The 25,835-nt window shown below is 32.3% G+C and overlaps 6 protein-coding genes across 10 annotated transcripts in view; 3 read left to right on the forward strand and 3 right to left on the reverse strand.

The window, feature by feature from the left end:
- Positions 1 to 1,385, forward strand: part of olf186-M (Ki-ras-induced actin-interacting protein-IP3R-interacting domain olf186-M) — a 5,381-nt gene extending 3,996 nt beyond the window's left edge. Inside the window, exon 6 of one of the 2 annotated variants that reach the window (XR_001228057.1) lies at positions 523 to 605. Coding sequence is in view for 1 of the 2 variants with exons in the window: in XM_013317206.1 (XP_013172660.1) it covers positions 523 to 704 (182 nt within the window). In the remaining variant the exon portion in view is untranslated. Of the gene's footprint in view, positions 1 to 522 lie in introns of both variants that reach the window. The other variant, XM_013317206.1, reaches the window with a different exon arrangement.
- Positions 1,386 to 1,571: 186 nt separating this feature from the next.
- LOC106121330 (sodium/potassium-transporting ATPase subunit alpha) lies at positions 1,572 to 8,640 on the reverse strand. 2 transcript variants are annotated; one of them, XM_013316952.1, is made up of 18 exons: positions 8,433 to 8,640; positions 8,001 to 8,150; positions 7,662 to 7,834; positions 7,338 to 7,508; positions 7,086 to 7,215; positions 6,717 to 6,953; positions 6,424 to 6,639; positions 6,287 to 6,307; positions 5,989 to 6,179; positions 5,605 to 5,776; positions 5,392 to 5,540; positions 4,954 to 5,155; positions 4,608 to 4,762; positions 4,236 to 4,422; positions 3,670 to 3,909; positions 3,361 to 3,549; positions 3,099 to 3,216; positions 1,572 to 2,943 (listed from the first exon to the last, which is right to left on the reverse strand). In XM_013316952.1, the coding sequence occupies exons 1-18, from the start codon at positions 8,578 to 8,580 to the stop codon at positions 2,829 to 2,831; spliced, it is 2,964 nt and encodes a 987-aa protein (XP_013172406.1). In that variant the 5' UTR covers positions 8,581 to 8,640; the 3' UTR covers positions 1,572 to 2,828. The 2 variants fall into 2 exon arrangements, with proteins under 2 accessions (XP_013172406.1, XP_013172407.1); XM_013316953.1 differs by lacking the exon at positions 6,287 to 6,307.
- Positions 8,641 to 8,852: 212 nt separating this feature from the next.
- On the reverse strand, positions 8,853 to 10,413 carry Dci (Dodecenoyl-CoA delta-isomerase). Of its 2 annotated transcripts, none has more exons than XM_013316909.1 (4): positions 10,305 to 10,413; positions 9,452 to 9,869; positions 9,280 to 9,369; positions 8,853 to 9,157 (listed from the first exon to the last, which is right to left on the reverse strand). In XM_013316909.1, exons 2-4 carry the CDS (start codon positions 9,821 to 9,823, stop codon positions 8,897 to 8,899), a joined length of 723 nt encoding a protein of 240 aa, XP_013172363.1. In that variant the 5' UTR covers positions 9,824 to 9,869; positions 10,305 to 10,413; the 3' UTR covers positions 8,853 to 8,896. The 2 variants fall into 2 exon arrangements, with proteins under 2 accessions (XP_013172363.1, XP_013172362.1); XM_013316908.1 differs by having other exon boundaries at positions 10,169 to 10,413.
- Positions 9,162 to 12,536, forward strand: LOC106121301 (phosphoglycolate phosphatase). 2 transcript variants are annotated; one of them, XM_013316907.1, is made up of 6 exons: positions 9,162 to 9,221; positions 10,672 to 10,812; positions 10,897 to 11,057; positions 11,172 to 11,309; positions 11,429 to 11,772; positions 12,094 to 12,536. In XM_013316907.1, exons 1-6 carry the CDS (start codon positions 9,176 to 9,178, stop codon positions 12,263 to 12,265), a joined length of 1,002 nt encoding a protein of 333 aa, XP_013172361.1. In that variant the 5' UTR covers positions 9,162 to 9,175; the 3' UTR covers positions 12,266 to 12,536. The 2 variants fall into 2 exon arrangements, with proteins under 2 accessions (XP_013172361.1, XP_013172360.1); XM_013316906.1 differs by lacking the exon at positions 9,162 to 9,221 and having other exon boundaries at positions 10,444 to 10,812.
- A 703-nt stretch (positions 12,537 to 13,239) lies between these two features.
- LOC106121303 (tubulin polymerization-promoting protein ringmaker) lies at positions 13,240 to 20,326 on the forward strand. Its single transcript, XM_013316910.1, has 4 exons — positions 13,240 to 13,400; positions 18,776 to 18,951; positions 19,513 to 19,794; positions 19,940 to 20,326. The coding sequence occupies exons 2-4, from the start codon at positions 18,784 to 18,786 to the stop codon at positions 20,129 to 20,131; spliced, it is 642 nt and encodes a 213-aa protein (XP_013172364.1). The 5' UTR covers positions 13,240 to 13,400; positions 18,776 to 18,783; the 3' UTR covers positions 20,132 to 20,326.
- A 1,373-nt stretch (positions 20,327 to 21,699) lies between these two features.
- On the reverse strand, positions 21,700 to 25,603 carry LOC106121436 (transmembrane protein 55B-A). Its single transcript, XM_013317112.1, has 4 exons — positions 25,443 to 25,603; positions 25,075 to 25,244; positions 24,086 to 24,295; positions 21,700 to 23,582 (listed from the first exon to the last, which is right to left on the reverse strand). The coding sequence occupies exons 1-4, from the start codon at positions 25,483 to 25,485 to the stop codon at positions 23,301 to 23,303; spliced, it is 705 nt and encodes a 234-aa protein (XP_013172566.1). The 5' UTR covers positions 25,486 to 25,603; the 3' UTR covers positions 21,700 to 23,300.
- Between the last annotated feature and the right edge of the window lie 232 nt (positions 25,604 to 25,835).

Below are 25,835 nucleotides of genomic sequence, written 5' to 3' on the forward strand. Positions count from 1 at the left end.
GGCTGCTTATAATTAAATCGATCAAAAGACAACGTTTGATATAAGAACTTATTCTGTTCAAAATGAGAACAAAAAGATATTCGTTTATATTTTGTTTATACTTCCCAGTTATTCGACAGTCGGTTGAATTTTAAAATTCGCAATTTTGTTAAATATCATGAGTAGTGTCGTTACCATTTACAAGCCGCTTTTGCGAGCGTCGCTAAGTTGTTCTAATTATTATTGCACACTTACGATGTACTCTCGAGAGTAAAGCATCACACGTCTCGCGAGACAAACCAATTTAGCTTGTTGAAATTCTAATTCATTTTGTGAGAGCTTTATATCAAGTGTCTATTGTATTAATTGTGTTGAAATTTTATTTATTTGTTCACCTCTTCAAAATCGTTTAAGTGTGAACGTAGTTGCATGAAAAAAAGGCCTAAGGTAACTAAAATAACTGGTAGAATGACTAAGATTATGCAGTTAGAGTGAGGAATTTAATGTTTTAGTATATTAAATGTATGGATTATTGTGTTTCAGGGAATCCCCATGTACCACCATCGACAATTGTAGCTAAGATAATGGAGTGTATTCTGCACGACAACGTGTGTCGCGAGGAGGCGCTGATGAAGGCTCGTCATTCGATCGCAGACTTGCGCGGTGCCCCGGCTCTGCACGCACAACTTGCACGCGCAGCATTTAACAGGCAGACCACAAACTAGGCACTTTTACTTATAATTACACTGTTACTTAATTTTTTCATTATTATTGACACTTATTTTCGGACATAATTGTAATTTTAAGGGCTCAAAAGGGCATCTTGTGCGACTTTGTGGGTTAAAAATCTATGGTAGAAATGACTTTGTAATCTGTCGATAAGAATGTTATATATACGTGTGAATTTTTCTATCGGTTTGTTTAATTATCGTGATAAGCGATGAGCTCAATTCTTTAATGAATAATAAACGACAAATCGTGATATGTTGGGTAATTTTAAAGTTATTTGTCAAAAATATTAAGTTTGTTTGTGTAGTTACTTTTAAAAAATATATCTTGTTTGGTTGTGATGTAGTGGTATATTCATACAAGCGCATAAAAACAATTGAACCGGTGTTAGCGAGAAAACCGTGTTGGAGAGGAACCTCTACAAGTGAGAAAAATATCGCGGTCCCTTAGGCTCTCGTTTGGCCAGGTTCGACTTTATGTGATCTTACAAATAAAATATAATTTGTACTAATTAAATTTAACCTAGAAAAATAATAATTTTTAAACCGTATACAATGAAAAAAACTGCAACATTTTAAATTACAAACATAGTATACCAGTATGTTATTGACCAATTTGTTTTATATAAGTGCCAAACTTAAAAAAGACGCAAACATAGCTAGTCAAACAAAAATGTCATAGAAATAAAAATATTATGATTGTTTTAAATTATAATGTTACAGAATTTAAAAATGATTTCGCTCCAAAAGTACTTATTGTTTTATTAAAAATCCGTATTTTAAAGAGGAAATGAGCATATATTTAAAAATTATTTTACTATGGGATTTATATTATTTACCATATAGTTCTAGTTTTTTTTTGCCATTTATATTCTATTAAAGTATTAAAAAGTGTTTACTTAACATGTATATGGAGTTTTTAAATATTTTTATTGCAAAGATAATATTGGAGTAATGGTTGAAGTCTTAAGTGATGTCCAAGTTGAAATACAAAGTTCTGTGAGAGATCTTGCACGATGTTACACTTAAGTTTGTTTTAGCTATATTTAGTTGTAATTAAGTGATAATGTGCCTCTAATTTACAAAGTGAAGAATTCCGTGAGTCAAAATATTCTGTAAATTTAACAATCTTCTGTCTCAAAGAAAAATATCAAAATATGAACACGTTAGTTGATTATTTCATGAAACTAAGTGGAATGTGCAATTTTATTTTTTAAAACTTAGCCTATAAGTATTATTATTATAAAAATATTCCTTCTTCATATTTTATTATATTTCTATCTTCTCAATTTCATATTTAGAATTTTTATAGCACTTTATTCTATTAGTTACATATTTTATCTTAAATATGTAAATAAAACATATCTGAAATATATAAATAAATATTCTAGTAATTTTTCTATAGTAGTAGGTAGACAGGGTTCCTTCTATTTTTACAACCTTTTATTCTTCTAAATCCTTCCAAAAAAACATTATACACGTACATATTTTATACAAATCTTTTAATAGTATTAAAATTTGAATTTCATTATATCTTATAAAATTTAAATAAAATAGAGTTATGTATGATATGATTGTGGTAGTTATATTAAATTTCAATTTATCTATTTTCTTTTTAAATTTCGCCTTAAATTATTTTATAGTGTGGTTTTATTTGATGGTTTAATCTATATCTTAAATGTTTGAAGAATACATCGAGTAAATGAACTTGTGTTTCGTTTCTTTTGTCAAAACTCAAATGATTCTACATTTTTTTTCTCTTTTATATTTTTAAATATGTTGATTACAATCAACAAATTAGTATATCATAGTTTAAAATTAGAATAAGTTGAATTGTAAATATCAAAGTGAGATACACTCAATTGTTTTAATATTGTTTAGGTTTTTATTGTGTTTTAAAGTGAATATTTTGTCGTGCCTTATTCCATTAGGTACATATCAGTTGTTAGTATATAGTAACCATTGAATGACATGAATCTATAATAAAAATGTTGTGTTGTGATCTTCAGTTGATTGCTCATTAAATTTATTATGTTATAATATATTTGTTTTATTCGATAAAACATTTATTCTTGAAGACAATAATTGACTTTGTTTACTTTTTCGTTTCACACTTGTTCTCTAGTAAAAAGTAAGATGGTTATACCATCCATCGAAAAGGCAATTTCTGATGCAGAATTTTCGTAACTCATCGAAAACCAGTAATAGTAGTGCGAATGGGACCGCTAAAAACCACCTGAAAAGTATTATTAACTATAAAATGTTGCAAAATATTAAACTGTATGCATCTGTTTTGAGACAATCATTGATGAACGTATTTGAATATTTTGTGATGCTTAAAACATGTTTCGTCTACAGATCTCTTGGGCATAGTCTGTTTAGCAAACTTACCATTGAGGTCGCAGAGGATATGTACAAAAGAAATCATTAAGCACCGGGACGTAACAAAGAATGCAAGCGAGCAACAACTCAAATATCAAACCCAGATTTAAAACTTTGTTCTTCATTCCTGGAATAAAGCTTGGAATTATTATGAGATGATATTATTGTATTAACTTCTGACCATATTATAGTCACATCTCAGCTGTCATCATCATGTGAGAATTACAAGTTGGTCAAGGTCACATCCATACTGTACTTATAATATCCTTACCGACTTCGAAAATAGAATTAAATCTTGTTTTGCATATAATGCCGTTCATGATCTGCGTGACGACGACGGCCACGAAGTACGTTGCCTGGCAGGCGCGTTCCAGCTCCTTCCGTTCCTCGTACGTCCACTCCTGGCCAAAGGAATCCCGCACATCGGTCACCGCTTCGTTATCCCAGCGCTGTCTTATACCTTGAACAATTGACAATCCTTGTTTGGCCTAACATATGCGAAACATATTGTTTGTAAGGTGCTTATATTAGCCAAATATGAACTGCCATAAAAGACACAGTTACTTTGAAAATCTAATACCAAAGAGATCTGCTGGGTAGAAGCCATGTTCGGCCATGACGGTGAAGTAGGCGTACATGCCCGCCGCGAATTCAATGAGGCCAAGATGGCCGTAGACGAGGTAGAGCATGCGCCCAGAGACCAGACCGTCGCCTTGCCGCGGCGGCCGGCCCATCACGTCCGCCTCCGCGCTCTCGTACGATAGCGACACCGCCGGCCACATGTCTGTGCCCAGGTCCACGCACAGGATTGTCATAACACCTGCACACTAATATAGGTAAGCGCCAAATAATCATCGTTAGCTGTTTATTGCCAGAAGCAGACTTGTCTACATCTAGTGTTAAATAAACTTTGATGTTATATGGGCATTGACGACGTAATTTGATTAAATCTGACTACTTTAGAGGTAACATATTTTGTCAGTATTTTGCGTGAGACCAAATTTCTGTTTACATGTTTACGCATAAGTTGTTTGTAATAAAAAAGGTTAGTGTTCATTATATTAAGACCTTTTTATCTTGTTTTAAATATTGTATCGTTTTGTGATTCATAACATTTTTTTAAATTTAAAAAATGTTAAATCTAACCTAAGGGCAACGGTATAGAAAACAAGATAAACATTAAAACTGGCAGGATTTCAGGCACGTTGGATATTAGAATGTAGCACACGGACTTCTTCAGGTTGTCAAATATTTTCCGACCCTCTTCAATTCCAATTACAATCGTAGCGAAATTGTCGTCCATTAGAATGATATCCGCTGTCTGCTTCGATACCTAACAAAAATAAAATCTTATACCAGTAGAAATAAATTCGAAAATTTGTTATCAGACTTCCACAATGTGATTCGGGATCACGACAATCAAATATGGCACAAATTTGCGTTATTTAGGATCGATTTTACTTAGTAACATAAATGTATAGTTATACTTTTGCAAATTATTAGTGAAATATAATAAACCTGTGATCCCGTAATGCCCATGGATATGCCTATGTCGGCGCGGCGCAGGGCGGGAGCGTCGTTGACACCGTCCCCAGTGACGGCCACCACGCCGCCGCGTCGCTGGCACGCCTCCACTATCTGTAGCTTCTGAGTAGGCGACGTCCGAGCAAATACTGTCACATGTTTTCTGATAAAACCTCAATTTCTCAAGATCAATAAGCAGGACTAGTGCGAAAATATCTTTATATCCCACGTATTAACAAAACTAATTTAGTACGTCTTAGTAATTTGTTATATTATTAAGAAATAATATGTTTCACGCCTGAAAAGGGGCATAAATGTGCAAATAAATAAACAATCTTACCAATCTCGTAATGTTTTTCCAGAGTCAGATACAGTAAGTCAGGAGTCATATTTCTTAGATCGTTCCCTGTGACAACATGGCAGGTGGGAGAGGTCGCAATGCCCACCTCCTGCGCCACTGCCCGTGCGGTTGCCGGGTGGTCGCCTGTCACCATCATGACTCGAACTCCTGCTGCACGCACGCGTTCTATTGCGTGCTTCACCTGTTTTATACAATTATACAACATTAGTATTTTTACACTACATATATAATTTAAACATTAAAATATGTAGTGTCAAAATAATAACAAGGTTTAAAAGATTCACACTCCTTCGCCAACTTGGGAATACCATCTGGATATTAAAAGTCTTTCTAAATTTAAGCAAAGAGCCTCAGTTGCCCATTAAATTTAGTATTCGTTCTATATATCTATTCAAAAAAATTCTAATTATACTGTACCTCCTCTCGTGGTGGATCTTTCAATCCTATTATACCAATTAACCGAAGACCATCCAATGGAAAATTGACATTTTCCGTATCGAATTCATAATTTGCGGGAAACTCTTTTGAATCCAGTATCAAATCGGCAAATGCCAAAACTCTTTCACCTGAAAGTACCAAATATTTTCAATCTGTTCTGATCTGCAATTGCATTGCAAAGATGACGCATACCTGTTGTAGCAAGATCTTCGATAGCTTTATTTACTGCTTTCTTGACTTCATTGGTTATATCAACATTATTATTAGCTACAACTACAGAGCTGCATCGGGACAATATACACTCGGGAGCGCCTTTCATTACAACCACGTATCGAGACATTTTCCTATCGTTGTGTACGCTCACCTGAAATTAACGAATTTTCAGTAACCAATAACTCATTTATAAACGTTCATTAAAATAATTATTTGCTAATTTAGAGGATAAATAGGGAGTGATAATACTAGTAGAAAATAAAATTTCAAATTTACTGGCTATGTCGTACTAAATTTTACATCTCATATTTTATCCTATAATTTTCTTACGTATGTCTATGAAATGTTAAGTTTCTTGCTTACTTGATATTTATTAGTAGAGTTGAAAGGTATTTCAACAATTTTTGGATAGTTCTGCCGAACTGTCGCCGGGTCATTGTACGTGCAGAGAAATGTTAAGATAGCCGTTTCGGATGCATCTCCGTGGATTTCCCCACTTTCATCAAAAGTTGCTGTGCTACATAACGCACCGCATGTTTTTAAAGCTTCTACGGCTGAAAACATATAGATATGATTAGAATTCATCACAAAAATTGCATCAATACAAAAATATTACTCGTAATTTTGGACTCTTTAGTATGTTACGAAATGTGTTTTTTACCTTTGTTATTCTTTAAACTATCTGAAAATAATATAAATTCCATTTATTTATTTATTTATACGTGTTAATGGAATTTATCACAAAAAATTATCACTCTAATTCAATAAAGCTTATGTAAATATGTAGGAATCGTTCACCTTCAAAATTGGGGTCCAATACTGAATATTTTTGGTTCCAAGTCCATATGTCTCTGACGCACATTTTATTTTTAGTTAGAGTACCAGTTTTGTCCGAGCAAATAATCGTAACTGCACCTAGAGCTTCAATAGCCTCCAAATTTTTGACGAGGCAGTTTTTCTTTACCATGCGTTGAGCTGTGAGCGTTAACGACGCGGTAATTGTTGGCTGCAATCCTTTGAAACAAGACGTTCTGTACACACTGCTTATAATCTTTTATAAAAAAAATCTCAGAAAATACAATTTTGTGTACCTTCAGGAATGTTGGCAACTATAATTCCTATCACGAATATCGTAGTTTGTATGAAAGGGTATCCAAGAATAAAAGATGATGCGGCAATGAAAACACCCAGTCCTAGTGCCCAGATGGACATGTACCACATGAAGCGATTAATTTCCCTACATAGGGGCGAAGGCGCCGGCTCCAAGCGTGCCGCCAGTCCTGCGACACGGCCGAGCGCCGTCAAGTCACCACAGCATAGAACGACACCTGGAATTTGTTGTACTGGCTATAAATACAGTTGGTCCTTCGAGCCGATATAATCGGCATATAATTTACCTCTAATATAATCAACCTCCTTATGAACAAAAAAGTATCACTGATTATTTTGATTATAGTTACCAAGAGCCCATCCTTCGACGCACTGCGCTGAAAAAAAGGCGACATTTTGTGATTCTAATATGTTTGTTGTTCCTTCTGTATTGGAACGAGTAACAGCTCTGCTTTCCCCAGTTAACGATGAATTGTCTACCTGAAATAAGAACGACATTGTACTACTTTTTAATTTTGTAAGTACGGCACTACTTGTAGCCGGTACACAGAACGGATAACTGGTTTCTAGTTAGCAGAATTAGTTGTTTTTCATAATATTACTTTGAATCCTTTGCTGTCTATAATCCGAATATCTGCAGGTATGACGTCACCAGCCTTCACGTGCACGATGTCACCTCTGACCAGATTGGACACCGGCGTCTCCGCGTTCCACACTCCCTCTCGAATGCATTTCGTTGACATCGGTATCATGTTGTTAAATGTTTTTAATATCTAAAAAGGTAAGTAACGTTGAATATCAGGGACTAGATACTTTATACTTTGAGGTCCTCGTGTAAATCCAGGTTACTTATTAGCATTATCAGTTGCTACTTTTACTCATGATTTTACTTAAGCTAATTTACTGCGAGTTTTTTTTTAACTTACCTTTGTACTTTTAAAGTTTTGGAAGAAGCTGAATAAACCACATATGATGTCGACTGCTATAAGCACGCAGCCCAAATACAAGTTATCAGTGCTCGGACGTGCCTTCATCGACGATTCAATCACGTACGATAACAAACAAAGAATTGCACCGAACCATATTAATATTGAAAAACCTTTTGACAAAATAACATCGTTATTCATTAACATAAAGTGGAAAAGCATACTTAGTAAATGAGAAGTTTAAGACAGAACATTAATTAAAATATAGTGTTAGTCAGGTATACGTAAGCTTCTGTAATATGTTTAGAACTTTAAGTATTTTAAGGTTTAATATTTTACCAGTAAACAGGCATTTTAGTAACATCTTCGGCCATTGAAAGTGCGAAGTAGGAGTTAAAGTGTTAGGGCCGTAGTACTCCAAGAGTTCCGCGGCAGCTGCGCTCGTCAGTCCTTTTATTGGATCCGTTCCTAATCGAGTGTATAGATCTTCTACGAATTTTCATATAAAAATATTATATTCAAAGGTCCTATTCGAAATTATGCCAATATCCGATTACATTGATTATTTTTATTTAATGTAAATACTTAGTATAAACAAATTAAATATCATCGTCATTAATAAAGTTTTGTACAGTCTACAATGTATAATAGTGCACCTTGGATTGGATATACGAGTAGGCCACGTAACATCTTTGTTTTTAGACTAAACACATCATGTAAAATACTTCATATATATTATATTATATAATAAGAGAATATGCGACTACTAACTCAGTGGAATAAGGTGTGTGTTAGTCTCTATTTCTTTTTTGAGGGCATTAAGGCGAGTGCTGCTTAAATCTCTTGACCGCAGTCTCCTAGGATTGTTCGGCCGGAATAGCTCCGTAATGGAAGAGAAACTTGATGATCTTCGATGCATTTCGTTTTATTTGTAGTTGAATTTTATTGTTTAGTCGCGACAGTCTAGATTACGAATGCGTTTTTTTATTTAACTTAACGAGGGAAATTAAAAGATATATTTTTAAATGGTATTTGGTTTGATTTATACCGACGAAGCAGTAAAAGAGTATCGTAATTATAAAAGGCTTAAAAATTTATTTCTCTTTACATAATTATAAAATTCATCACACGTTATTTTATACGTATATGTACATTTGACAACAACTATATCTATATTTATAAGGATATAAGGAAAAAAATAATCTTTATTAATAATTTGATTAATAAAAAAATATTTACAAATTGCTTTTCGCTTTTAGTGATTTTTTCAGTACCGCAATTTCAACATCGTTGGTTTTTAAGAGATCATCGTAGTACACCCTACGCAGCAAGTTCTTAGTAGCGAGTATCGAATCTGCGGGTAGTTTTGAAATCTCATTTATCTTGTCCCAGGCTTTCGTTTCTAATTCTTCGGGTTTGTACATACGATTTATAAAACCGTACTCCAGTGCTTCCTTCGCTGTCATTTTGTGATTAAAAAGTAACATTTCTGCAGCCTGAAATATAACAACAAAATGGCAGAGGCATTGGCAGAGATAAATAATCGAATCTACAGTTTCTGTAAGTAACTTAATCAAGTATAGTTGTGAAAATTAAACTCTACTGAATAAAATATTACCTTCCGTTGTCCGATAAGTCTCGGGAATGTTAGTGTAGATCCTCCTTCAGCTGTGATATGCAATTTTGGAAAGGGTGTGTAAAAATAAGCCTGCAAAAAAATTCGTTTTAATATCTAGCTGCGTGTAATTATCATACGGTTTTCTTGGCGTTTCTATGTAAAAATAACTTACATTTTCTGACGCATAAACCAAATCGCAGAGGGCAAGAGTCGTAGCCGCGATTCCTATAGCAGGCCCATTTACGATAGCTATTAGTAGCTTTGGGAATGTAATAAACGCTTCGATGAAATCTCTCAAAACTTTCATATGTTCATCTTCAGATTCATTCCAAGAGTTCGATACGTCATTGCCACTGCTGTAAAAGTCTGCAGTACCAGTTACCACAACCATACTGACACTGTCATCAATTGCAGCTTCGTTGAGTATTTTAGTCACCCGATTGTACATATTACCATCTATTGCATTTTTCTTGTGTGGTTTGTTAAACCTTATCACTTTAATTGTGTCTTTATTTGTTTCTATTATAGTATTACTATCATCCATTTTTAGCCCGGTATTTCTAAGAACACGTAGACATTAATCGAAATGTCTGTAACAATTTAATAAAATTAGAGTAAAGAAGTAGTTTTTAAATGTATGTGAAGCACGGAAGTACATCAATAATCTAAACAAGATTACAAAGTGCCATATAGTAACAGATGTTGCGTTGCAAAAATAAGACTTAAATACAAACACTTATGTAGCTAAAATTGGTTGCCACAAGAACAAAATTGAAACAAGTGACAAACAGCACAGTTCTTCTTACTGTTACCTATAGTTGCATGTTTGGTTATAAGTAAATTATTAGCTTAGCTGAAAACTTTAAAAGAATTACAAAATTAAACTTACCTAGGGGAATTAAGTGTACAATATCTAATGCAACATATGAATTGTAAAATATTGGTGACCTAGCAAATGAATGCAAAAGGTAAACAACAATTATGATAACAGTTATCAGTTATAGTGTTGTGCATTTGACACTCACACTTATGCCCCGTCCACACCAATCCAGCTCAGAAGGCTAGTCAGGCTGGCCTGTCATCAAAGAGACAAATACACAGATGTAAATTGGATGTAAACGTAAGATACTGTAAGACTTTGGTCATAAACATAGACTAAGTGACTTTGACATCACAATTTGACAATCATGACATTGAAGTTGAAGGTGACAGAATGTGACTAAATTATATCAAAATTAAATTTTTCGTGGAAGGTAAATGGAGAAAGAGAAATTGTTTTATAAATAAAAGTTAGGTTGCACAAAAAATATTTTAGTTTAGTAATGAGTGGAGTGCTAACTAAACTAATAGGAAGAAGATTTTTTTATAATAGTCTACCTTCTCTTTTAAAAGTTACAGCATCAGTATCATATCGAAGTATTAACATTTCAACTACAATGTTCAAGTCCGCAGTATTTGATTTAAAACATGCAGAAAAAGAACAAGTTGAGGAGTTCCTCAATTCCTTTGACACTGTCCTAAGTGATTGTGATGGTAAGAATTTATAGCAATTAAGAATCAGACAAACCTGAAGTTACAAGTATAATAAATTTGTATTTGAACTTAATCGCTTTTCAGGTGTCTTATGGATCGACAATAACGCTATTCCTGGATCTGCAGATACCATGAATTACTTTCGTAAGATTGGTAAACGAGTGTTTTTCGTAACCAATAATTCTACGAAGATTCGTAGCGACTTTGCACTTAAAGCCCAACAATTGGGTTTTATTGCAGATGAGGTATTTTAATATAAACAATATTATAACTACTTATTTTAAACTATATTATTAGAATTGTAATGTAATTTTCAAAAGTTAGATATGTAGTCCAAATATTTTACTTTGTTATTTCAGAATGAAATTCTGTCTACATCTTACTTGGTTGCGCACTACCTCAAAAGTATTGGGTTTAAGAAGAAAGTGTACTTGATTGGATCAAATGGGATTGGAGATGAGTTGAATGCTGTGGGCATAAAACATGTTGGAGTTGGTGTAAGTCGATATTAAAGTAATAGAATGCATTATTTTAATTAAAAATACTTATCATAGAGTTTCTTAACAAAAAAGTGAAGTAAATCCAAGTCTGATTATATAAATGTATATATTTTCAGCCTGATCATGTCAAACCTGATTTCAAGTCACTGAAACCCACTGATCTTGATTCAGAAGTTGGTGCTGTCGTAGTGGGATTTGATGAACATGTCAGCTACCCAAAGTTCATGAAGGCCGCCTCATACCTGGCCTCTGAAAATTGCTTGTTTGTGGCCACAAATACCGATGAACGTTTTCCCAAATCCAGTTCAATAGTTGTTCCTGGATCAGGAACCTTGGTAAGAGCGGTTGAAACTTGTTCAGAGAGGAAAGCATTGGTGCTTGGTAAACCGCATGAATATATTAGGAAATATCTGGAGTCCTGCGGATTGAATCCAGCGAGGACTTTGATGATTGGGGACAGGTAAAACATTATTTCATAAAACCATCTTTAAAAAGTTGAGGAAAGAAAAGAAATTAATAACACAACTAGAACTAACTAATGTTACTAATACTATAAATGCGAATGTTTGGATGAGTGGATGTTTGTTTGTTGGTATCTCCAGAACTACATGGATCTTGTTGAAATTTGGCATAGATGTAGAACATAGTCTTGAATAACACATGGGCTACTTATTACGTTTTAAGAAGAGATATATATATATATTTTCCACGTAAGTCAGACCAATCAAACATTTAGCACTGTATCTGCCAAAAAAAAATTATATTATAACATTTGTTTCAGATGTAATACCGATATTGAATTTGGTGTTCGTTGTGGCTTCCAAACACTCCTTGTGTTAACTGGTGTAACTTCAACAAGGGAATTGGAGAAAATTCGTAAAGAGCAAATAGCACCATTGCCCGATGTAGTCCTACCAAAGCTGGGAGATTTATTAGAAATAGTTGAGTCCTAGTACAAATGTATTTAAAGAGATTCTAGATCATTGTATGTACTGTTCTTTTTTAAACAATACGTACTTTAGAATTAAATAGAGCAATTACCAACGAATTGTGATATATATTAGGTATCCAGTTTTTACACATATCTTTTTTAAGTTGTTTATGTATTTTATCATGTTTATTTTTGCTGTGATGTGGCTCTTCTATTATGCGTTATAGTTTGTTTAATATATAGATGTTTGATCAATGTCATTAAAATCTTTTTTTTTTCGCAAAATGTAAAAAGGCTTACTTAATGTTATGTGACTAATGTTACTCGTTTAAATCATTCAATCTGAAAATTTTTGAAAGCGTAAGCGGCATTCACTACGTTTAATTATAAAATATACTATAAATAAAAAAGCTTACAACGATAGCTAAAAAGGTCATAGGAATAAGAATATAATAAGGGCTTGTCAAAATAAACTACCGGGCGCCTGCAAAAATTATATAGCATTTTACCTCTTCTAAAGTTTATTATAGTAGAGTAGGCTCGCCTCTGACCACTTCATTTTATTGCTTTTTACTAGATACCAATGCTCTACATTAAAAGTAATCTCAACCATAACAATTATATTAGTTGCGCCTTAGGCCCTAGATTCGATTCTTAGTTGTTGCTAATTATCCTTTCTGTGGTTAAATTATTGAAATTAACTATAAAAATTGCATTTAAGCTCTTTTTTAATTTCATCTAGGTACTTTTAACAGGATAAACTTCTTTCACTTTAAAATAACCACTTACGAACCCCGACTATGTGAATAGGGTATGTAGCTATAAGTCATATAGCTGTAAGCATCGGATGACGCCGTGATGTCTTCATAAAAGATAAAAGTAGGGCATTTGCTGAGCAAAGCATTCATGGGATGTACTTGGATTGAGGTGAGGACATGGAGAAAAAAATGGCGATAGAGAAGCGTAGGTCGTAATCACGCATGCGCCGTGCGTCGCTCAATCCGTCCCGCCTTGTCGGCACTGGGCGCTCTGGGGCGCTCGGCAGACGGACAAACATCGGTTGTACGTAAATACGTAGTATAGGAGGGCTGGGACGGAAGTCGGTCGTGTGTTCACTATAGTCTATGTGATTTTTCTCAGCTTCGCGATATATTAATGTAAGTTTTAAATTAAATGTATATTATTTTTATTTATTATTAACGATAGATAAGATATAGTTTAATTTAATGTAATTAAATACAGAAATTGATAATTTAATTTACCGAAATGGAACCAAACATTTCCGTAATTTACGATTGATTTTATTTTATCTGCTAGAGTACATTGTAGGTTTTATAAATATGTATATGAACTGAACGCTAATTGCATCCAGCTATATTTAGGATGAGAAAAATTACGAGGAGGGTGAAATATTTTAGGCGCCACTCGTTATGGCGGGCACCCTATGATTACACACGGCCACATCTAATGCAGTGAGCATTTAATATTCAATATACATATATAGAGTTTACTGTTCATAAACATAAATCATCTTGTCCGTATGTAACGCATAACATTCAAAAGTTTGTATTGCAAGGTGTAAAACAAAGTTGAACATACAATTTCCTATAGATAAGATAATTTTTATCAAAAACCTTAAGTATTGGATGAATAAATTCATGCAATTTTATGATAAGATATAAATTCAGTGACGCGTAACTGCATCGACCTTCATTACTGATGCCTCACTAAAGTTATCGAATTACACTTGTTTTTAATTAATGAAAAACACTCGTAATTTAACGTATAAAGTACATCGGTTGTAGATTTTTGTGATGAATTTTATTCGACAACACATTCGATTCAAAATGTAGAAAACTTAAGCACGTATATGTAGGTTAAATCGAAATCTGAAACGAATTGATAAACGAAGCCTACTAACTTTTCCTACAAATTGGAGGCGAAATTTGCCCAGGATCGCCTTAATAAATTTTAATATTTCATATTACTATCATTAAAACTTTATGTTGCTCAAGGATAACGTAAGAATTATTAAAAATCTTGTTGTATTTTCTATGTTTTACGGTGAAGACGCTATAATAAAATAACGTAAGGAACATAAAACAATTTTTTGCTAACCAGTTTTAATAATTTTTATTACGATTTGAAAAGTAAGTCTCAATGGAATGAAAAGCCTAAGAGTAGCAATGGGAAAACCTATGCGAAATTTGCACTGTTTATTTGCGACGTAGAAACTCACAAGGTCGTTAGCACTGTAAACTTTTCACACGTTTTCACTTTCAGATTTCCTGTCGTTTGATAATTTTAGATATCATATTTTTAGTTCTATAATCTAAAATATATTTAGTACTAAAGTTAGTAGTAGGTCTAAATCTATAAATCAAAAATTTAATTTTGTCTTTGAAAAGTAAATTCCATTTTTTAAACTTACATGCATCTTTCAATCGTCATTTTGCAAAGTTTATACGTAATTTGGTTTATTTGTTTAATTATCAAGGCCGTGTAGTTTCTAGTTTGGTTATCAAAGGATGACTCCTCAGTTGTTCTACCTACTTTACTCTGTTGTGCTATCTCTGCTTAGAAAACCAGTTTTAACTGAAATTATTCAAAGTTTATCTAACTTGAAAAATGTCTAATGTTAATTTTTTTAATACAATTCAAATAAAAATAAACGTAAATTAAAAGCTCTATCTTAGCATGCTCTATGTTTTTTAACATAAATAATAAACAATATCGAATTTATTTACATGTAAGACATTTAGAATCTATACATCACAGCCATCGTAGTATGTCTTAGCTATTGTTCCATATTCGTTTTTGGCGCGTGCGTGACCCGGCATCGTAATTAAGGGAAAAAATTCTATTCCTTATTGATGAATATTTTCTTAATAACTGAGATTATAATATTATTCTACACTTCCTACACACGGTAGAAATTCTGTTTTCCAGTTGTCAGTTTTACCAAATTAATTAAATATGCGAAAGATTCATGGATTTCACGCGGATTTACTTCATGCACTATCTATCGTCAATAACGCAAAATAATATCTGATTTTTACAAAATGTTAAATAAATATTTTTCATCCTTTGCGTATTCCTATTGGATTTATTTTCAGTGTACGCGATTGAATTTTATGAATGAATTAACCACTACTATAAAGGGTTGAAAGATGATATTTGCGTATTAAATCATCAAAGCCTATTCTTAGGTATGAGTCATGTTCATGCGTCTAAAATATAAACTATGTACTTAAATAACTTAGGTAGTGGATGACTGATGTTACCTGTAATTTTCTACGGCCATATTTTTGCTGTTAACTGATTTCTTACCTCGTCTATTATACATTACTTTAATAACGAAGACTGAACGATGAATGCATTAAGAGTTTGTGTTAGTAATTAGTTGTGTGCGTCATACACGTTCGTGATAACATCACCAACCTTGCTTCAAGAAGGCATAAAATATTAACACCATTATATTTGAAAAGACCGATGTCAGCTCTCTTGGGAAATTATCTACGGCCTTTTATAATTAATTTAATTATTTTACTAAAATTGACTAACATTTAGCTTACTGCAATTACAAGTTTGATGAAGTTGTATGCAAATCATGAATGATTTAAAATCCGTGTGATATTTATTTATGTGTACTAAACCAAATGTTTTAATAAAAATTATCCATTATAAATGAAATTCATAAGTTATTGTAAAAGATGTTGCTAATTTTATATTAAAATATTATGTTGCTATTAAAAATATTTTAAGTCGCCAAACTTTAACAAAAGACTTATTTTTTTTTAATTGTACGAAAAAATACTATGTTAATTCAAACAATGTCCTATAATTAAACACGGTCGGTAAACTAGGTCAATTAAGGTGTTACCGTAATATCCATGACACGAGCCCTTGCAATATTCGATAAAAACGTGACTAATTATTACGACGTTTGTTAAACGTTAACGTAGTTTAACAGGTACCTAAAATTTTTATTTGCCAGGTTTCCTGAAAATGTCCTTAAATTGCAGTGTGTATCGCGATTTTTATTCTTCTTACCAATATTTCGACATATTAATTCAATAACTATGAAAGTTAAGATATAACACATTCATCGATAGTTTGTCACATTTTAAATTTCATTGTTAATTTTCTTTTTATTGTAATAAAAGCTTCAAAGGAAGCACAGCATTTGTTTAAAAAGTTTGCCGAAATTTTCATTAAATGGATAGCTCAATCAATACAAAAAGCTATAATCCTTTATGATTTATAACCTTGGCAAACAAATACATACCTATATTCTATAAGCTTTGATATGTTAGTAAGACATACATAATAAACGACGCAATGCGACTTTTTGCATCGTTTAACTTATCTATCTTTGTAAAGTTAAACTATTGTAATAGATTTTAGGATTCAAGCATTGGACTATCGATGATAAATTAAAGACCGAGAATTATTTTTTTCTACTATTAAACTATACTGTATTAATTTAAAACACACGTCTCAAAATTGGTGCTAAATCTGTGTCAAGCATTCCAACAGTAAACAGTAGCATAAGACTATAAATACGCATATGCTGGATGCTCATTTCTAAATGCATAACTCATTGAGTACAATCTGAATTTAGCCCGGTAGTGGCGTATGTAGTATATCATTGCGACCTTCACACGTAGGTCTGTTCGTTTAGTCTAGACTAGCACCAGGCACCTACAGTTACCGCGGAGGTGTAATTGTTTACGCCCCCTTCCTACTTACATTTACAGTTTTATTTTTACACATTTATATCTGCATTGTTATGAAGATTATGTCAGAACACAAGGTCACAATGACCGAATCGGTATTGATACCAAAACGTTATTTTTTAGTGTTTTATTTTAGTCTGTGACTTCATTATTAAAATATTAATGAATATTGATAACACTCATTTGTAGATATCGTTTATAGCAAAAAAAAACCCAATTCAAATAACAAGTACAACATATTACTGCGTATATAGTATCTACAGTACAAGATGGTTAATATTTCTAAGCGTTTAAAATATAAATCTTTGGGGTCCATAGCCCTTGCACATTTTTCCCTCTTGTTCAACTTTAAACAAGTACTGCGAGTTGTACGAGTAGTTTTAATAGCGCCCTCTCATATGTGACCAATCTGGTCGAAAAAACCGTAGGGCGGACTGGGTAACGTCATACAGACACTTTTGCAGTATAATTTTTCTGGGTTTAGCCTTTAAATAGAATAACTGTGTATTGGATAAGAAGTGCGATTTTGTAACAAATAAAACGAGTATCATATGCAGTATGACTAAAGTTAAATACACTATACTTGCATTATATCTTCTCGAGTTCTAATATTACAAGCAACAGTGTTCATGTGTCATTCTTGCTTAAGTTTACTAGGTAATGTAAACCTCGCAAAGGCTTCGTAATAGCGGAGTTATTTGAGCATAAATATTAGCTAACATATAAATACGAACGTATATATTAGTATGTTTTAAAATAGAGATAAAGACGAAGAGATACACATTGTATTAGCATGCACACAATCTTAAAAAAAGTTGGTATAAATTACCCATTGTTATGTTGAGACTTATGCCAGTTATATACCCCATTGATAACGATAGTGTTTAGTTTATTCAGAAGGAAACATTAAATTTTGAATTTTATAGTGAAGTCTTATTGGTATTGTTTAGGCAATCATTCTTGTTTGTGTACTAACCTATGCCAAACAAGACACAGTTAACTCGTTAAGATTTGATATTTTGATGCTTGTAGCTGTGAGCGACAAGTTTCGAGCATTTACATTTTTTTGTATCATATAAAAATAAAAAAACTTAATAGACTTTCTATTAGACATTTTTATTAAGTTTTATGAAACATACATGAAATTTATTATCATTAACGTTATGCCTACTTAATTATATTGTTTCAGAAATTGCCATAGTAGTGGGTCTAAAATTCTAAACGTTTCATATTGTTATTTATAGCGTCGACTTTGTCTACAATAGTTAAAAATCTATGATAGTTTTAAGAATCAGCTGATGTTTTCGATGTCCGTGCGAATCGCTTCCGCAAGGTCGATGATGTAATTGCCTAGTTTAGCGCGACGTAAACCGCTATTAAAGTCTTCGATAACTCTACGACACACAACAATGTTTTGTGTATTTTTGCATGACATCATCCACGATCGCTTAGATTGTTTGCCATTGAGTTATCTATGTTCTTTCCTCAATTCCTTTGATACAACATTGAATGCATTAATGGATAGAACGTATTAAAAAGTTTTATTGTTTGAAATTTAAAAAGCTGTATCTTACGATTTTTAATTAAATAAAAACAGTAACTTCTTGAAAATAATAGAATAGTGCAAACTATTTTAGCCGGGTAATTGGTAAACGAAAAAGATATTGATGGTAATGCGTCAGCTACAGTCTTAAAACCCTTATGGTTTATCTGTGTATTACGTTGATGTCGCAGTCATTGAATCACAGTTGTTACAAATATAAACATAACCATAATCTATGTATTATTTCCAGCTGTTGTGATGTCGGAAGAGTCGCAGACACGGGACGCGGTGGAGCAAGTGACGCAGGACGTGAAGGACGTCAAGCTGGAGAACGGCGGAGCGGCGGGGGCAGGGGGCGACGCGGGGCCAGCGGGCGCGACCAACGGAACGCCCGCCAAGAACGACGACAATGCTATACCCTTTAAAGTTAGTTATCTTTGCTGATCCTTTAAGTATATCTCTTTTATATCTGCGATACAAACTCGTTTGAAATAATTGTTACTTCGGTGTGATATCTGCTTCGAAAATTAGATTGTTTTATTTGCGAAATCAGAATTATGAAACCAGTACAAATTGCTAGGGTCGAAGTGTAACTAACTAAAATATTCAAATTAGAAGTGGTAGCAATCACAGTATTTACACCAGTTCGTATTTATCAGATCCAACGCTATTTACTGTAGACACGCGACCGTACCAGGAACGCTAAAGGGCGATGTAAACTTCTCAAATAATGCCTTCATAAACAGAATGACTCAGTGCATCCCTAAAATATATATTTTTAATTTATTTATCATACTAAGCGAAAAATTAAACTACTGAGGTATAATTAAACTACGTTTAAGGTGATTTCTGATGTTTTGGTAAAGTTTATTGACACGCAACAACTTATAGACCCCGAATACTTTGCGTGAGCGATAATAATTATTATTAGTGGCTTTGCTTTTCCAATTAATTAGAGAATATTAATAAATATATCTGTTCTTCCAGGAGGCTTTCAAATTATTTTCAAAATTCGGCGATCCAAAGTCTGACGGCAAATTGATTACATTATCCCAAAGCGATAAATGGATGAAGCAAGCGAAGGTGATCGACGGAAAGAAGATCACAACCACCGATACTGCAATTCACTTCAAGAAACTTAAGATATTGAAAGTCGGTGTTGATGATTATCAGAAATTCCTTGAGGACTTGGCCAAGAGCAAAAAGGTGGAACTGGAAGAAATCAAAAGAAAACTTACAACGTGCGGACAACCTGGGATTACAACTCATGTAAGATTTACTCAATAACAACTTAACTCAAATTGTAATAGAGTTGTAGAATTTCAGGCATCAAGATGGTTTGTATTATGGAATGAATAGCAAACCTACATTGCTCGTTACCTTTGTATTATTATATACTTCGTTTAATTTTCAGTTACCAAAATCCCCCGCGGCCGCCGCCGCTGTAGATAGACTGACGGACACTAGCAAGTACACCGGCTCCCACAAGCAGCGCTTTGACACCACCGGCAAGGGCAAGGGCATTGCCGGCCGCAAGGAACTCGTCGACGCATCGGGATACGTCACCGGGTACCAACACAAAGACACCTATGATAAGTCACACTAATATGTTTAATATTCATGGCCTTAGAATTACGTTATATGTAATCCCAATCTATTGTTATTATTAAATAATTCGGATATATTATATTTGTGCACAAAAACATATGTGCAAATCGTTCCGTGTATTCTCGGTTATTATTTTCAATAACATTGACGCCGTTTACATCTTTTTGAAAATGAAAATACACGACAGGGTGCACTTTGTAAAATTTAAGTAAACAGTGAGAATTTAATGTATATTGAAAATTTAAAACCAAATCAAATGAAGCTGTCGAATTATTATTTTTTTGTCCCATATATGGTATTTTAAGTCAGCGTAATATGTGCCTTTTATTTATTTAATATATAAAAAACTGAAATAATTAATTGCTATTATAAACGAAAAGGCATTTATTTGTCGACCAATGTTGTCGTCCTACAGACAGCTATTAACGGGTCGTAATGATGAAAATAATTGAGGAAAGTATGTATGAAATTAATTTGAATTATCCTCAAAATTTTATTAAATCAGTAAGGCATGTTAACATTCCTTAAATCTCTAATTTTAAAAATAAAATATATTACGTAGTATTTTTTTATTGAAATCCTGAAAATTTATTTTTTTAACACGTGGTTTTATCTAGTCGTGAAAATGTTAGTATTTAATCAATAAGTAACAAAAATTCTTATTAAATGCATCCAAGTTTTGTTAATCTGTCGATAGAGCCTAATTTTTTTAACGTTATGTTTTGTGAAAAGTTGAACAACTGAAAGTCTAGCCACAAGAAATGTTTTTTCATCTCTTCGATTTCACATAAGTGTATTTTAGTATTTTTTAATATATTAAATAGAATTTAATGAACTTTGAAATAAACTTTATTATTGGAATTTTCTATTATTTTAAACCGACTTCAAAAACGTAAAGGTTTTTAATTCTTCTGTATATTTTAAATGGAAAATGGATGGAAAAGTCTTACTTAATGTTTTTAAAATAGGTTCATAAGGTATGTGAGCAACATTAAAAATAAAATGAACACATTTCATAGGTACCATTTATTTGACTTAAAACTACAGTAATATATGTAAAGCCGTAACATGTATGAAAGTATGCATATTGACAATAAAACATAATAATAATATGTTCACTACTAATATACTTTGAATATAAATTTCTAAACGTCGAAACTCTTTATGTAGTTTATGCCTATAGGTTAATTATTCTACAATAACATAATCACACTCACTTCGCAACCTTGACCAGAAACTTTAACAAGTTTGATTATAAATTCCAAAAACTGATCAAACACGTGTTTAAATATATAAAATTTTATCATTGGTCAAAATCGTATATTTTAAGCACACATGCGTACAAAAGTTTCCAAATCATATCAAAAAATATCAACTAGAAATAATATAAAAATAATGGAAATTATAATCGTATTGAGAAAAATACAAAATTAAAATTTAGAAGTATGAGTAATATGGCTAAGCACACAATGATACAGGTACTTCATACTAACAAATAAAACTCCAATCAACATTTTGATAATACAAATTAATATATACGTACTTAATAATATAAATATAAATCTGTTGCCTAGCCGTCATTATTACTAATAATAATCAAACGATATATTTTTTTCTTTTATTTAAATAATTTAAAAATACACATCTAATACCTACGCGTTCTCGATTTAGTGGATACTCTATTCAATTAATAAAAAACGAGTTTTAGATTGAGGTCACCTTTTCGATTTGAAGACGTAAAATAAAAAAGGTTTGTAATATTACAAGGTCGCAAGTTGTTTTTTTTACAATGGTGTGTACAAATATTGACAGATGGCACTAAGAAGTTGGCCAATTCAATATGTATGAAAGTTTAAAAAAGTAACACTAATTGTTTGCAACTGTAACTTATTTTGAAAGCAGAGAGAGAATGAAAAAGCCTCAAGTTAGTTTGTAACCCTTGCGCTTCTACTTATTACCTACTTCAGGTCAAACAAAGATAAAAAGATATATTAAAGGTTTCTTGTCAGCTAATTATTATTATTTATTATTGTCAAGATGGAATAAACATTGGAATAGGCTAGTCAATCGTCATGGTACATCGCGAGACGACATCGTTAACATCACATATCTAACCTCAAAAATTCGGTAAAAATGTCGTTTATTTTGACATTTACAGATTGAAATCGTTTAGCAAAGCAACATATAAATCCAAAATCAATATTTAATCTGTATTGTTAATAATTGGTTACAGATTAATATAAACAATAATGAATTCCTTGGTTTTTCTATACTCGCTACAAAATCGAGAAATTAATTTATTTTAAAAATTACATATTAAAAAGAAAATAAAATAGAAAGGTCAAGTATCCAGCTTTAACAGAAATATCACACTAATCGACTAAAATTAATTTTCCTTTTGTCTGGAAAAACAAAAGACTGACCACAATAATCTCAATAATTTTTCAATTCTTATTATGTTTACTGTTTAACTCAATTTAACTCCAGTTTATTGTTTCTAAACAAAAGTGAATAAAATGATTTAATAGTTTAAATGAAAAATACCTTGCGCGGATTTGAAAAAAAAAAAACTTGATTTATACATACTGACAACCTTATCTATGCAAAATAAATCCGTAATTTATAAATTCATATGATATGAACATAAAATAAATTGATATATAAATAAATAATGGTAGCAGGTAACACTGCAAGTGGATTCACGCATCAGTCTATTAGAAATCAATTATCTCTTTCTCCCAAATAAAATATTTACTATATGATAATTATCATCTATTCAAGCAAATCTATATAAAAGCAATGAAATGGAATAAACAATTTAACGAATCGAAACAACAAGTATGACATTAAATTACTTGATATTATGACAAATAAAAATTTTAAACATATCCATTAAGTTATAAACATCAATATTTGATAACTATATTTTTATAAAACTTAGCAATACATGTCATGAGGTCATAATGAATGTAAGATTGAACAGATTCATTTCAATCTTCAATCATTGTTGACCATAAATAAAGTGTACATAGTTCTTCATAAAAGGTTAGAGTTGGTAGTTATTTGAATCTTAAATTTACAATGTGTTATACAACGCAATATGGAATTGAGATAATTTTATCATTTCCTAATCATACTATCACAAAATCAGATGCAGGTAATTTTTTTTACATTGGGTCATCGATGGTACTTACTTTCATTGCAAAATAGTAGATGGCCCGTGTGGCCAAGAAGAATGCAATCAGGAAAGCTCCAACGTAAGCCACGTAGATGCCTCCACCATGAACCTTGGCTGAATTGTATGTGCCCAGGGTTACTCCGAGAGCGATAGCGAAGAATATGAAGGCGAGGACTGCGAAGATGGTGCCCCGCAGAGCCATACGCGACCCCACAGATGAAACCTTGCGGCAGTGAGGGCATCGCGCCGGTGCGTTTCTCAGACGTTGATACTGAAAATATGTTTCAATATGTTAAATGTATGTACTGGCAACTAGCGACTTGAATTAGCTTCATTCTAAATGTAATAAAAACAGTTTAAGCTACTTGGTAAACACAGCAGCAATCATTTCATATTTGAAATAAAGTAAAACAAGAATACATAAATTATAGCCTAAATTACTTCTATCAAGTTTGAAAAACAAAAGTATTGACATTTTTGTGTTAATTGTATTATTAACAGAATTTAAAAAGGTTTATCCTTTTTATCTATCCATAGAACAACATTTTGAAGGCAATTTAATAATTCAGAAAATTTTCAATAATATCAAATACCATAAATTTTTCATGATTTTATTTATAATTTAAAACGCAACAATCATCGCTGTACAACATTCTAGAAAGGAATACAAAGAAAAATGAGATCTGGTTTCTATAAAATGGACAAAATACATCCATACCAAAGGAGGTTCCATATTATTGATAATTTTATCTTGTTTAGTTTAAATACACTTACCAAAAATGTATCCTGGCAATGTACACAAATGACTCTGCACATGCCAGGCAATGTTGACACTGGTGGGGTGACCGGTGATGGAGCAAGGTTGATGATCCTCTTGCAATCAGGTCGAGGGCAAGCAATACGCTGCGATGACGACTTGCAAATCAACAGGCAGTTGCAAGGACAACGCACATACTTCTTACCCGGCGGGGCGTTCCTTATTGGCTAAAATAATTTATTGATACATAAGTAAGGAAATGGATAAATATGAGGACCATGTACTCTAATGTTAATATTTAAATTATTTATTGCATTTAAATGAAATAATGTAAGCAATTTTAAAAGAAAATGCTTTAAGCAATGTTTAGTTAACATATGTGTTTAAGATGATAAAGACTAACTTTGTCTACTTAATAAGTTGATTTTTTAGTTTACAATAAAGTTTTATTCTAACTAAGACCAACTTTGAATATACATTTTATACACACAACAAAGTTGATTAGCAGATAACTCTATGACTCATAATAGTATACAGAGCTACACTTTCATACTAAGACATTGTAAAATACACTTTACTTTTTCAACATATCAATTACACAACTTACTATTGTAAATAATAAAAATACTTTTCGTTATTGGATAGAAATTTATATATGATTATCTATAAAATTTGCTTAATAAAAATTAGTACTACCAAATCAGGAGAACTAAGAATGTCTGCAAAATTGATACATTTATTAGTTGTGATTACTAAAAATTACAAAATGTTCCCGCTTTGTCCTCCACATTGTAAATCCATTATATACATTTATTAGTGCTTTTCCCACATATTTTCAAGTCCTGTTCAAGTTTGTTAACATAGTAACACTTGTTACATTGTTATTAAAACAACAAATTATGATAAATTGGCATTTGATACAGTTGTTATGTCATGCCAGGTTATATCATATTAGACAATTAGGCAATATATGTGACCAAATATGATTATGCTAATCAACTCTTACCGTAGCTTCATGACACACAGAACATTTTACAACATGCTGTTCCCTTTTTCCCGAGATATCTATCATAGACTGGCATACGCGGCAAGTCACCATAGGCATTCCTGCCTGCTGGTACGGTGGTGGAAGTTCATCCGGTCCGATGGGAGAGATTGTGCTAACATTGACTTCCTCTGTTGGGTAAAATAAAAATTACGTGGTATATATACGTAATTAAACTTCAAAACGTAACAATCGAACTCGTCGTTGCACAACAAAACGTTCAACCAAGCTATACAATCTTTCATTATTATTTAGTAGGCATTGTTTAACAATAAAAATACTAGAAAATAGTTGAATCATCAGTTGTCAAAAATACTAAAAATGCTTACCATCCCTTAAAAGCGGTTGATTTTCGCTTTGTCCGTCCCCCATCGTAAAATACGAAAATTTCAATAACTCAATATGTAAATATCTTTACGTGAACAAGGAATTCTTTTGACGATTTTGTCATACCAGTTTACTTCGATTATGTACAAAAAAATAAAAACATCAAATTGACTTGCTTGTGGTTTTCATAGACAAGTTAAGATAAGAAATGGCTCTTTTTAATAGAGTGACTTCAAAGTATACGACACCATTTATTTTTAGCAAAAACATACATAATGCAATTTTCCCCTGTTATCATAATGGTAATTATCATAAATACAAGTAATAAAATAAATAAGACTTTTGCGAATTTTTTCATTGTTGGTCCCAGTGGACCATTGAGTTGGCCGTGACAG

The sequence above is a fragment of the Papilio xuthus genome, unplaced genomic scaffold (assembly GCF_000836235.2).
Source record: "Papilio xuthus unplaced genomic scaffold, Pxut_1.1 DF826945.1, whole genome shotgun sequence".
NCBI lineage: Eukaryota > Metazoa > Arthropoda > Insecta > Lepidoptera > Papilionidae > Papilio > Papilio xuthus.

Excerpts from the sequence above, each read along its gene's own strand:
- LOC106121303 (XM_013316910.1), top strand. The coding sequence starts at position 18,784 with ATGTCGGAAGAGTCGCAGACACGGGACGCGGTGGAGCAAGTGACGCAG. Across the intron at positions 18,952-19,512 it reads ACAATGCTATACCCTTTAAA|GAGGCTTTCAAATTATTTTC; the intron begins GTTAGTTATCTT and ends CTGTTCTTCCAG. Across the intron at positions 19,795-19,939 it reads AACCTGGGATTACAACTCAT|TTACCAAAATCCCCCGCGGC; the intron begins GTAAGATTTACT and ends TTTAATTTTCAG.
- Dci (XM_013316909.1), bottom strand. The coding sequence starts at position 9,823 with ATGGATGATAGTAATACTATAATAGAAACAAATAAAGACACAATTAAA. Across the intron at positions 9,370-9,451 it reads TGGTTTATGCGTCAGAAAAT|GCTTATTTTTACACACCCTT; the intron begins GTAAGTTATTTT and ends ATTTTTTTGCAG. Across the intron at positions 9,158-9,279 it reads GACTTATCGGACAACGGAAG|GCTGCAGAAATGTTACTTTT; the intron begins GTAATATTTTAT and ends GTTATATTTCAG.
- LOC106121301 (XM_013316906.1), top strand. The coding sequence starts at position 10,602 with ATGAGTGGAGTGCTAACTAAACTAATAGGAAGAAGATTTTTTTATAAT. Across the intron at positions 11,058-11,171 it reads TGGGTTTTATTGCAGATGAG|AATGAAATTCTGTCTACATC; the intron begins GTATTTTAATAT and ends TTGTTATTTCAG. Across the intron at positions 11,773-12,093 it reads ACTTTGATGATTGGGGACAG|ATGTAATACCGATATTGAAT; the intron begins GTAAAACATTAT and ends CATTTGTTTCAG.
- LOC106121330 (XM_013316952.1), bottom strand. The coding sequence starts at position 8,580 with ATGCATCGAAGATCATCAAGTTTCTCTTCCATTACGGAGCTATTCCGG. Across the intron at positions 6,954-7,085 it reads CGTCGAAGGATGGGCTCTTG|GTGTCGTTCTATGCTGTGGT; the intron begins GTAACTATAATC and ends AACAAATTCCAG. Across the intron at positions 3,217-3,360 it reads TAATTCTATTTTCGAAGTCG|GAATGAAGAACAAAGTTTTA; the intron begins GTAAGGATATTA and ends GCTTTATTCCAG.
- LOC106121436 (XM_013317112.1), bottom strand. The coding sequence starts at position 25,485 with ATGGGGGACGGACAAAGCGAAAATCAACCGCTTTTAAGGGATG. Across the intron at positions 24,296-25,074 it reads CTGTGTGTCATGAAGCTACG|CCAATAAGGAACGCCCCGCC; the intron begins GTAAGAGTTGAT and ends AAATTATTTTAG. Across the intron at positions 23,583-24,085 it reads ATTGCCAGGATACATTTTTG|TATCAACGTCTGAGAAACGC; the intron begins GTAAGTGTATTT and ends ACATATTTTCAG.